Genomic DNA, 13,411 nt, shown 5'->3' on the forward strand with positions numbered 1-13,411 from the left:
CATAATAAACAAGATTTTCTTCAAGATACCTGTTTCGAGCTTAATTGTAAAAACTATCACTCCTACAATCTCTACTGCGTGTTAGGCAAGTTAGGGTGACGGCTATTTCAAAATGTAATGCTTCAATGACTTAGAAGTTCATGTAAAGTGAAACAGACGTTACATAAACACAATATTTTCCAACACAATCACAGCCCAACTGGAGGTGTCGGGGCAATCAAAGCAGCATCAATCTATCACCCTCATCAAACTCAATCATGCTCCCAACTGAGCCTCGACAATCTTCGTGGAAACCAGCAAGAGCAGTGACAACAACACAACAATACTTTTAATCATTTGAACTATAAAATGTCTTCTCTTCTCAGTGGTGACACTTTACCACTCATTTGCAAAATAACAGGAGAAAGGAGACGTTCAAATATCAATCTCTTGATTTGTGTAATTATGTTCTCAGGAAATGGAGATGGTTATTTCAGTGAGTTTGCAAATGTCAAACTGTGTGAAACTCCAGGGTGAAGGATTTATGCAAATATGAGAACAAGTTCTCGTTAAAGAGTCTCTTCACATTTGAGATTTGAGTCTTTGTCTCTTTGTTTGTCTGCTGTCTCAAATTTGCCAGCACCCAAAAAGATTGCCAAGACTGTCCTCGTACAACTCTCAAGTTATCCCTGCTCAGCTCCTTTGAAGTTATCATTCAGCGAGGTGTCCTGCTTTCTCCAATGCTTATCCTTGAGTGATCAGTTTTGAGGTTAAAACTGCAGTACTCAATATTTTTTAATAATCACATTGGTTTAAATGTGTATTGTGAAGTTGGCTGTTGGGACAAACCCACAAAGAATTATCACCCAAATATGTGTTTTGTTTTAACTATATGGAGGATTTTTAGCCTCTTTTAGCTCATAGTTTTTTGTGTTCAGGCCTGCAAATTCCATTCTGTTCAACAGTTTCCAGCTACAACAACCAGCTGTGTTTTTCCTCAGGAGTTGGTGAAGACCAAAACAGAGCTAAAAACAATGTGTATGTTGGACTTCTATTGGCCAAGTTGTGTGCTGGATGTATTAAATGTTTTCACTAACACATTAGCCATAACCAAGGAGGTGATAGTATGTAAAGATATAAATGAGTCCTAAGCTAGTTTGCTGCCTAGTTGGCTATCTGGTTCATCAGACTGAAAGAAATATCAACTAAACCACTGCTGGAGTGGACACATTCAAGTATGAATGCCATGTGATCTCAATCCAAATTTAACAATTATGTAAAGAAATGGTATCCAGCCAGCTGGAGTCAAAGTAATCCCATATATGGAAAAATGAGGGAGAAGAATTGAAACGTACACTATATAACGTGAATAACTAAGAATGCATTTAGGTACTGCATTAAAAAAAGAAATCAAATGTAGACATAACTTTTTCAAAGATGTATCTTAGGTTTGTTGGAGTAATTGATCCATAGATCCATGATAGACATAACTGTTACTAGCTGAGGTGATAGAGGTTGTATTCTTTCTCGCAGGAGGTCTCGCAGTTTTGTCTTCTTCATTTGCATCATGCTATCTGCTTTACTGCTTCAGGTTAGCTAGCTAAATTTACAGCTTGAGAGTTGGTGTCAAACATTTTACATTACTAGTGACGCTTTGTGTTAGTGGGTGAGAGGTCATGTTTGAGCTCATCACATCCCCAGGGTAATCTGCTGAGCTCTGCAGTAGATAATGGATTTGTAGTACTGTAAAGCAAAGTCTCCATTGTCTTTGAGAACGGAAAAGTCATTCGTAATCCATCAAGGCGGTGTCAGTTTTGATTGTAAGTAAACTTGCAATTAACCCTGACACAGCGGCAGGATTGAATATATTGACTTGAGATTCAGTTAAAACAACTGAGAAGGCATGTAAGCTCTGGGGTTGGCCTTCGCAAAATCACAGCACAGGAGGAAGCAGGATTAGTTCGAGACTGTATTCCAGTCAAATATAAAGGAGCCAAGCAGTGAGCAAACTGCTATCTATCTTCCACATATTTCTTAGGTTTGTTTCTGTCCATCATCCACACTACTGTAAATCAATGGTCATTACAATTCATAGATGTTACAGACTAATACCTTGAACAATGTTCCCTATTTAAGGGCTAGGGTTATACAAATTTAAATAACCACACAGAAATATTCACACACAGTATATTGCTACAGAAGAAAGGTTTGGAGAGTAGGTGATGTTGTTCATAAAGCAAATTACAATTACAAAGGTCAGATCCTACCTTTAAGCAAAGAGATTACTGAGTACACAAGGCATCAAAGGCCATGAGTTTACTCTGACATAACAAATCCAAAGCAGTCAGGATAGAAAGTCTGAGAAATGGAAGCCTCTGGGCTACAATACACGGAAACCTAAAACAAGTTATATGATTTTAACATGAATGGAAAGACAGCAAGAGTGGCTGCACCTACTGGCTATGTGAAGTCAATATGAATCATTGTACTTTTTGTATTTACATAAATCCAGTATTCAAATAATGGCTGAGTCTGGGGTGTTGTTTATCTCAGTTGGTAGAGCAGCCGCCCCATGTACAAAGGCTCAGTCCTGTCGTGGCAGCCCAGAGTTCGAATCCGACCTGTGACTCTTTGCCGCATTTCATTCCCCATCTCTCTGCCCCCATTTCCTGTCACTCTTCAGCTGTCTCTATACAATAAAGCTCAACCGCCCCCCCCCCTCCATAGCCAACAAAGGCTTGGTGAATAGAATTACCTATACGAATCTATGATACATTTAAGCATTTCCAAGGTACAGGAACTTTCACTGAAGTAATTCACTGGAAATAAGTAAATAGAAAAGTATCTCTGTTAATATGAGAAAAAAAAGTCTTCACTAAAATATGAATACAGCAAAGCCCCAATTTCTCCTTATATGTTGATTCACTTTATCACACCAACGTGATGTTAATGTTGTTAAGCCACTAAAACTGTGCTGCTATTGGGATCTATTATTGTTAACAAATGGCAGCAACATCAACAGGATTTCTGTCTTGTCTGACATTGAATTCCAGTATGTTCTGACTTGTTTACAGTAATTATACTAAATTATCAAAATAAATTTGACAGTGATTTAGTGATACATGCTACTTTGTGACATAACAAAGATAAATCATCATTTACAGTTATACACAAATAAATTAAATACAAAAAAAAGCATTACTCACACTTACAGCAGAAACCAGATAATGCAAAGGACAGTATCAGTGTTGCTGAGGAAAATTAAAATGAGCTCATTTATCCTTCAAATGTCCCGGTTTGAACCAAAGTTCTCCTTATAGAATGAAACAAAAAAAAATATTGTTAGCATCCAAATCCCCGTCCTGATCCTGCAAGCTAAGAGCTACTCAAACACCCAAGTACACATAAGCAGTGAAACAGCTAAGTCAGCCACGGTCATGACACACATTTACATGGATATAAAGTTAGAAGTCTCTCTCTATGAATGACACGTATTGCGTTAGTATACTTTAAATTCTTCCCCTGAATCATTCCTTTACTTTAATATAAATTCTACAACCACGTTATTGAAGAAATGAGGAGAAAAAAAGTCTTCACTTCTGGTGAATTTCCTCATCCTTTTCCATATTTATGAGGACAATTGGTCTGTATAGATAGTCTGTAAGAACACACACATACAAATAAGTTTTATTAAATGATGATGCTGCATATTAGCAGCAAGATATATAATAGAAGACATGGCCACCTCACCACAAGCTTGAGATGGAGCAATGTAAATGTCATCTGCCCTATCTGACACAACACAAATTTGAGTTTCCATACAAGACTCTCCCCAAAACCTTTTACTGTTAGTTTAAAGTAACTTTATGCAGTGGTTATTTAGTATTAGTATAAGTATACTTGTAGTAATACGGTACAATGGGGTAAGCCCTTTCTTTAAAAAAATAGAATAACTTCATAATGAATACCAGTCAATAATAAAAATGCAGCAGAGTACACTAATACTGGCATCTGTTGTAAAATGTGTGATATAATGGAGGACAGTATGTAAAACCTTTAATGACACCTGCCTGGGGAAGCTTTCAATTTTTTAGTACACATAGATCAGTTCACTTCAGAGATTGAGAAAATACCCCTGATGATGTCATCAAGGTTTCTGAGCTAAGACAACACAAGCTAACACAAAGTCTGCGTTACAAAAGTTGGGATTTGAAGTTTAAGAGACATTTACCAGCCATGGAGGCTAATCATAAAAATACATTATCCAATTGCATTATGGTAAATGTAAGATCCAGTGTTTTGGAGTTTATAGTAGAGATTAAGAGGCAGGATATCTTGATCCACAAATGTTGACAATTCTTTTTCTGATCTGTCTCCTATAAGTCCCCCAACATGATGGAAGTGCAATACTGAATTGCTTTAAGTTCCTAATTTTAACACAAAACATACATAATTCATCACTCATTTCAATGCTTCTGGCAACATCTTATAGACTAAGATGTTTTCAAATGAATATTAATTTACTTAGAGACGATGTTTTGAGACACAGACCTTGATATTGTGCACTGTTACTTAGAGTGTATCAACACAGAAACAATAAATTGGTGGTGAGGTGATTAAAACAAAAAACTCAAAAGCAAAGTATCATCTCTACCACTCCATTGCTACTTTGAGTGATTCAAGTTAAGTCTTAAATAGGAAAATCTAATTTGCTCCAAAACAATGTGAGTAAATGAAGTGTTGAAGTAAATGAAATATACAACATGTATGTTCTCAGTATGTAGTTTTGTCTACTCCATATAAAATCACTGCCATGGTGTAAAAAGTCTGGTGTTTCCACCTACAACCACTTCACAGAGTGACAAAATGCAAGTAAGCTATGGACACACACATGCAGTACAAACACTAAAAAGGATCAGCACCTGCGAACCAACCGCTCTAGAAATAGCTAGTGTTGTAATGCTGTTGATGTTATGAAACATGCATGGATACATCTGTCAGTTGACTTGAAAGACAATGAGAATGTAGAAAACCTCCGCTCTTCACACACACATTAAGATATGACATCCCTGACGGTCATAACGTTCCCCAGAAGGAGACTGTGTGGAGTATGAAGGCCTTGGATTCTGATCTACAGTATGTTGCCGACGGAGTTTAAACACATATCTTAGTATCAAACAAGGGATTTAACCTGAGTTAATACAACAGTCCGTACGAAATACTAACACACTTATTTGAAGTTTAAAAAAACTATGTTAAATAGACAACTATAATTTTTAGACTAATTAAATATCTAGATTTTCACATGATAGCATGGAGAAAGATGCTGGAAATCTATTATCTAATGTTCCAGTAAACACTTTACATATGAGCTCTAATCCTGAATAATTTCCACACTACACAAAGAAAATATTTCCATCCTTATAAGCCTCCATCTTAAAAGAGCAGATTGGTTGGCTAAAGGCAAAAGTAAAATAAAATCTGTCACCTTAGATAAGGAAGAGTTATTTCTGTTCCTTGCTGTCACTCTTTTATCTAACATCCTCACTGAACTCAGGAATCTAACTCTAGTTAGCGTCTTCTGACATATTTAGGCTAGGATGATGAGTCCCTCGCTTCTCCTCCTTTTTCTTGTCCCTCTCTTTTCCGTCTCTTTTCAGAGAGATAGGCAGAAAGTGAAAATGGACAAGGGAGAAAAAGTACACTGCTGGCTGAATCTACAGGGCCACCCTGTCTCGTCAGAAGGGGGAAAAAAACGACCCAAATGCGCTGCTTCTCCAGTGCCAGCCGCAGAGCCGGTCGAGGAGCATTTCAGGAGCCCTTCAACCAAATGCTCTGTCACCGTACAGTAGGCTCAGACTTGCGATAATCGACCAACAAGCCAACAGAAGGCGGGCGAAATCACAAGAGATCATCATAGTCCAGCAACTTCGAGTGCTGACGGCTTTTCCACAGGCGGAACAGACGGAAGTCAAAGTACATCTCGATCATCTCTTTGCCTGCAGCCGGAAGAAAACACAAAAAAAAACAAATTAAAATTACAAAATTACACAGCTCTATATCATCACCCTCAAAACAACATATCATCATACACTGCTTACTATTTTTACTATTATGGACTGTGCATTATCAGTTTATTACATGTGCATGGCAACAGCAACATGCCTTTGCGGATCTCTTTTTCGATTATAACATTATGTGCATCACATCAGTCACTGTAAAGGTACTTAATAACTTTCAGAGTATTGATGGAAATCGACATTTGCTGACAATACTGTGATTGTGGCAGGAGCAGGATCTGGGTCATGGAGCTGTAGTCAATGATTTTCTGTCATGGCATCTTCGGTTCCTGGGTGCATTTGCCTTGGTATTTTCAAAATAAAGGACAAACTTGATTGATTTTTGGAGGTTGTCCTTTCTCCAACATGTAATGTTCTCACCAGATGTTCATGGAATACAAGTACTAATACAAGTACTAATACTTTTAAATTTTTGTATTTGATGGATTGCCATGTAAATTTGAACAGATTTTCATTGTTCCCTGGGAATGAAGCCTGCTGACTTTTCCTCTAATGTCACCAGAAAGCACTTGTCCAGTGAAATATTCCAACATCGATTAGACTACTTAACTAACAGCAGCTTCACAGTTTACTTCCATCAGACATCAGAGGGAAAGCCCCCAAATTAAATTCTCCTTAAAATCTGATCCAGTTTCAAGAAAGTTGGTGTTGTTCCACTCAGTGCTGTAAAGCATTAGCAAATGAAGCAAACACAGCAAGTGCCAAAAACTGCAGTTCCTCAAACAGCCACTCGAGGCTGGTCCAGAAGTGAGTCAGTCTCTATAAGTCTCCATGTTCAAATGTCCAACTTCACAGCAGAAATAAACATGTTTACAGCCTGGTACAAAAAACTGTTTTGGTCTCTATAGCTAATTTCCCCATTTATGACAACTGTACTGAGGGTGATTTTTTATAGAACTCACCTGCTCAAGTGATAGCATGTCTTTATTTACTTTAATTAATCATAAAATTATGAATTATTAACAGCATGGCTGCTTTGATTGACAGGTGCATGAAATTACAGGTGGCTTGTTTGAGCATCCGGGTGGGACAAGTTCGGGATAACTTACTAGAAAATATTATAAAATCCCCATATGTGGATGACTACTCGGTTCAAATGAATTGTTGTTTGTGTGCATGTATGTCCAGGAGAGAGCTCATGTCTTTAATGAAGGGGTATTTATCTTACTGATATTCAACAGTAAAGAGAACATTTGGAACAATTTGTCTGTTATTGTAGCCAAGATCTTCCCACGACTGCAGTACAGTGGGCGGTGGAGAAGAGAAAAGAGTTCTCTGAACACATTCAGGCTGCTCCCAGGAGCAGGATCAGACCCTTGTAGAGCACTTCAGTGATGAGCAGATAGATCTATAGACACACTAGATTCATAATTTATCAGCAAGAAAAACAAAATCCACATATTGGCAAAAAGTTGACTAAAACCATGAAGGATACACATTTCTTAAATGTGACTAAGCATTTTTGTTTCATTTTCAAAGACTGGGACTGGGTTTCTGTCAATCCCACTCGCCCATGAGAAGTACGTAACGCTTTATAGCTCTAAGTCATACACGAGAATGGAAAAAATGTTTTTCCTATGATGTCCTCCAACTGCTCCACCTCAACTCTCTGTGATTTACAGAGTTTCCTGATGGACAGTGAAGTAAACTGTAGCTGCTGTTAGCTAATATTATTTCAGTTTGTTAGCCAGGCTGCCCAGGGTGTAAGCTCAGAGGCTTTTAGTGGTTGGTGAGAGCTTGATGAAATAAAACGCTGAAAGACAGATGCCGAGCTGGGCTGACTGCTGTTGGACTAGTCAGTAATATTAGCTGGCTGCTCTGTCTTGTGTTGTTGACCTTGTTGATGTTTGGCTGTTTCAACTAAAAGCAATTTGCACTGCAAAAGATGACCTATGCAAATTGCAATGAAAAAAGCTCAATGCAGAAAGCTAGTGAACAAAGATCTCAGCTTCTAGCTTTCATCAGACCCTGAGGTTTAAGGCTGATCTCTGACATGTTGTGTTAAAAGTATTTATTTTTGTATTGTTTATCATGTTTACCCTCGCCCAGTCATATGAATAGAGTGCTGAATGCTTCTTCACAGCACTACAGGTTGTGAAGTAAAAAAAAATAAAGAAAGTTGGAGATGAAGCAGAGTGTGTTGATCAGCAGAGGATAAGAAAACACACACAGGCAATAATGACATTTTAGAAATAATTAGTTTAGCATCAACAGATGTCAGCAAAATGATTGATGAGGGATGTGTTGAGAGTTCAGCAGAGTTCACACCTGTATATTTGCTCACACTCTCTAATGTGCTTCCTTCATTGCTGAGCGGCTTACTGGCATTGATTAATGTCCTCTATTAATGCTCAGCGAATGTACAGGTGAGGCCAATAATGCAATATAAATACATACTGTGTTTCTGTGTGTGTGTGCATGCAACTCTTGTGGCACATGTGTTATAGGTATAAAATACAATAATAATAAAGTATGTGTGAGTTTGTTTGTCTCACCCTGTGCAGACAGCTCTAGCGGGGACTTGAATTCAACTGAGGAGGGTCTCATGAGCCTCTTCAGCGTCTGAATCAGCTGCAGGGAAAGAGGGAGAGAGAAGAGTTATAGAAGAGTCAAGACTTCATTCCACACGCCATGAGGCATTTTGAAACAAACAAACAAAGCAGTGATGGTGCAGACAAAGGTGACTGTTGTTCTGTCATGGTTTATTTAAACATGAAATAATGAAATCTTGTGTCAGCATTGTGGCGTCTGGCGCCACAGGGAACGATGTCACAGGAAGCAGGAAGGGAGGTGTTCTCAGTTCTGTCATACTGCGTTTATGTAAGTGATTGATTAAATTAAATAAAATTAACTTTATAAATGCATTTAATTTGATTTGAATTGCTGCTGTGTGTGATTTTCTGTATTTTAATAACTGCAAACATTGAGGGAGGGAGTGTTGGTCTGATTATTGCTGTGATTGTGGAAGTTTTGCATCTTTTTGTTCACATACATGACATGAGAAAAATCTCCCCAACAGCATAAATGTCCAGCATGTCAGATTTAGGGGGCTCTATTTACAGAATGTTGCAGAAGTTTAATATAATATTCATAACTATGTTTTCATTAGTGTATGATGACCTAAAAATAAGAATCGTTTTTAGTTTTTGTGACCTGAAAATGAGTTTTTTATGTCCCCCATATACCCCCATGTTCAACCACCATGACTCTATAAAATGGACAAACCAAACACTGGCTCTTCACATTCCCTCATGTTTGCAACAGGACAACGAGTGGAGGCACTTGCAATCTGTGGCTGACTCTGCTGCCACACAAAACCCTACACACTGAGGGTAACATCTGTCCACAGGCTGCAGATGTATTTACAGCAATGTTTCATGTGAACCTTTGCTCTGAAATAAACCAGTAAATTAAATGTGGATTTGATTAATGCACTCCCAAATGGACTTTGCACTTTGATTTGACATAAGTTGGAAAAACACAAGATAAACACGTCATCTATATCCTTCGATCACCCATAGCATACGACACACAACAACACACGTTTATTAATGCATCTGGAAGCCTGTCAGACCAGATGACACTCCTGCTTTTGGCCCCCTCCACACTTTTATGCCACCTCCTTCCCCCTCTTGTTCCAGCACGTCGTCCCTGTTCCTCCTCTCACTCCCTGGGGCCTGGTACAGTGCCAGCTGGTGTGCCATCACACATAGAGCATAGCAGCCAAATGGCATTTGCAGATTTCATCTCCAAAAAATCTATGCTGTGCTTCCATCAGTTCAAAGAGGACTGCTTTTCTGATGTTTTTTTAGTTTGGCTCCGTGAAGCAAGTTAAAAAAGATTTATATCGTGGGCAGTTAAAGAGAGGGGAAAGGTTCAATACATGGCTTTAGATGAAGATACACAATCATGCAGACATTTTATTCACATATAACAAAATTAAATGTTTTTTCTCCCCAGTAAGATCTCAAGAGATGATGTGCTGTATGACCTCAGATGTGAAAGCAAATGAGGAAATGTTTCAGCACAACGAATAACTTTTTTTGTTTGTTTTTTTGTAAAGCAGTTCATGCTTTCAATAAATCAGTGTTTTAATACTGAGTTAGTTTTAGTCTGTGTCATGCTGAATCTTTTTCTACACAACAGAAAATGTCAGATATCGTTTGATGTTATTTCACAAAGAAATGTCTTTTGTTAAACTTAAGTTATTGCCTTGATCAATTATGACCATTTTACCATTAGAGAAATTCACTTTTTGGGTAACTTCTCTTTTCATATCAGCCGTGACCACATCAGTTGTTGTTTTTCTTTCAAGGTTTTGTTCTATTCATGTGATCATCTAAGTACAAGGTTAATACCACATACTAGCTCATATCTGTACACTAAATATTAAACTACAGCCAGAAGCTTAGATCAGCAAAGACTAAAGAAGACAGGGGGAAACAAAACACACCTGCCAGAACCTTTAAAGCTCACTGATTAACAGGAAGAGCAGGAGTGTAAAGACAACATGTTGTGGTTCTGCAGGGGCTTGTTCTCCCAGACTATATCTTTGTCTGGTACAGGCACTTTTAGGAGTCTTGTCATAATCGTGAAGTTACCAGGCAACCAGCGCCTGCCTGTCTCTTTTAATTTGGTCTTGACATATGGAGGATGAAATATGTTCTGGTCATAAATAAACAAGTGGCAAGTCATTTCAGAGAGACAAGGATCTGTCACATTCTGAATGAACTCTTGTTGGAGCCAGTTTCCTTTTTGTTGATAATATCACATTCAGCTGATAATAAGTCCAGTATTGAACGCAAAGGGGTTAGTGATCAGAGAAAAGTTACACAACGTGCCAGAGACTTTGTGTGCTGCCCATGCTACCTGCTCGGGTGCTTAACCTCGACATTTCCCCGAGGCTTTAAAGCAGCAGGCCATCAGTAGAGCGTGGCTTTACAAGGTTGGGGTGAGCACCATAAAGGCTAATGCAAGGAAAATGTGGTGACAATGTTGTACGAGAGCAGTGAAGATGTGCTGTGATTAGTTATTGTTAAACTAAATAGTAAAACCAGCTTTACAGTTGGTGTCTGAGGGAAGCAGGCTGAATGGTGTTTACAGAAATGTCACACATTCCCTTGAATTTCCTTTGGGATCAATAAAGTATCTATCTATCTATTTACTTTGAGTTGTGTTTTTCACTTATATTGTGCTGTACAATATAGTGCATCTATTCCATCAGACACATTTTTATGTCTGAGATGTTAATATTAAATTGTGTCTCTAGTTACTGGATTCTTATTGGACTGTTGTGTTTTTTTTTGTTTTGTTTTTTTGCAGTGTGTTTTTCTGATGTCAGTACTTGCAAAATATTGCTGTCATGTACTTAACTGGTGAAAGTATTTTATTATATAGTTATTATGCAAAAACATCCATAACACTTTAATTTACCAGCTAATAAATGTTTTTATTTTTGGTAGTGGAGTTAATTTTAACATGATATCTTTAGTTTATTGATGAATACAATAAAGACAGCAAAGTTCAGTGGCAAATGTTGTCTCTTAAAGAAAACACTTTATTTTCAGATGCATGACGTTACCACTGTGAGAGCAGTGGTCTAAGGAGTTATGCCGGGTGGAGCGGAGTGGAGCAGAGCATCATCTGAAGGTAGCTCCGTCACAAGTCTATTAATAGTGGCTCTCCAGCTGAGCTCACAGAAGCGCACAGAAGCAGCAGCAGGGAGAAAATTGTTAAATGCAGTGAATGAGCCATTCCCTGTTCATCCCGCTTCTCGTGTGATTTGTACTGAATCTCTGTGGTGAAGATGCCAAATGTCACGGTGACTGTCACAGTGCACGTCTAGGATTTATTTATACCTAGAAGGTACCCACCCATGGCACAAGCAAACAATAACTGTTGTAAATGTATTACAAACATTAACATATTACTGTCAAACTGATTCCTGCTTCTCGTCACTGTAAACCAATGAAATCATAGTGGAGATTAATTGCAGGCCAGTTCAAAGAATTGCTCATGCTTGTGACATGCTCATTAAAATGACTTTTCCCACAAACCTCATTACTTTCTCTTGAGCCACATCGACGTCATATTGTACAGACAGTAGCCAAGTGGCAAAGCCTTTTACATCAGCCTCCTAGTTTGACTTCTGAGTTAGATATATCAAGAATTTCAGTGACATTACCTGCAAATGTTTGAATGGCTGCAAAGCCTCCATCCCCTTCCCTGACAGTTAAATCTAATTAATATCCCATATTTACACAAATACAACTGATTCAGTGAATTAAAAGACATACATGTTTGTCTTCATCTGGTTTCACTTGTTAATTGACAACTACAAAATGTAACACATTCAGTGCTACCAGACTGGACTGACAAAAATACCCCAAATATTTATTTTCATCTCAGGAAGGAAAAAAAAACCCCAAAACAATTATTATGAAAGTATTTCTATAGAAAAGAAGCCCAATCTGTTACTATTTGATATATCAGTCAGAATATGAGGCTTTCCTTCATTTTCCACATTCTGCTGACATTAAGTGCAACATTATCAGATACAGCTCCTGAAGCCTGACATTTTTATATAGATTTTTATTTATATCTGTATCAGCTTCTGATGGTGTGAGAGGAAGAAATTCAGTTTTGAGTGGCATTCTGATTAATGTTCACAACTTGTACCCAACCTGAAAATGAGATGAGCAGCAGATGTTGAATGAATATGTATCTGATATTTTAAAATCAGAGGTGTCGCTTGCGTTTTAGGCATATGTATTGTCACAGCTGTTAAGTTGCTTTGAACCTAGCAGATTTTTTCATGGCTGCAGTGTTTTCAATTTTATATTTTATATACCTGTATACATATGTGTGTGTGTGTGTGTGTGTGTGTGTGTGTGTGTTTGTGTGTGTATGTGTCTACCATTACCGCTGCATGAACCACTTTAGTTCTGAGCATTAAGGTCAAGATGTAACCAAAGCACACACTCTGCATTAAATGGCCTTTCACCGTCTTGTAAAGGCAGAGAGACGTGTGCGAGTGAAGTGGTCAGGAGAAGCTCTACATGGCTTTTTAGCAGAACAAAGACTGGTATTGCAGTAAGCAATAATAACAAGCAGTAGGACAGCATTTCTAGATGGGCTGCACGAGAAAGCATGAATATTTTAGTGTGTAGGCATGTTCACGTGCACAGGCTGGATGTGAGTGTGTCTGCATATAGCAAAGTGTGTATCAGTCTCTGTGGGGGTGGAAGGGTCATGCCAGGGGTACCGGAGGAGGTACGACTGTGTGAGTAAATGTGTGTGAGTGTGCAGCTTCACTGAGAGGGTGTCATTCCACAGTGCTATGTGTGTGTTAT

General features: G+C 38.2%; 1 protein-coding gene across 2 annotated transcripts in view; it reads right to left on the reverse strand.

Moving 5' to 3' along the window:
* Positions 1–3,937: 3,937 nt before the first annotated feature.
* Positions 3,938–13,411, reverse strand: part of nsmfb (NMDA receptor synaptonuclear signaling and neuronal migration factor b) — a 40,579-nt gene continuing 31,105 nt past the window's right edge. For both annotated transcript variants that reach the window (XM_027278536.1, XM_027278534.1), the window contains 2 exons: positions 8,555–8,630; positions 3,938–5,978 (listed from right to left, as the gene is read on the reverse strand). In XM_027278536.1, coding sequence (XP_027134337.1) covers positions 5,881–5,978; positions 8,555–8,630 — 174 coding nt within the window. In that variant the 3' untranslated portion in view covers positions 3,938–5,880. The remainder of the gene's footprint in view (positions 5,979–8,554; positions 8,631–13,411) is intronic.

Source organism: Larimichthys crocea, chromosome III (assembly GCF_000972845.2).
Source record: "Larimichthys crocea isolate SSNF chromosome III, L_crocea_2.0, whole genome shotgun sequence".
NCBI lineage: Eukaryota > Metazoa > Chordata > Actinopteri > Sciaenidae > Larimichthys > Larimichthys crocea.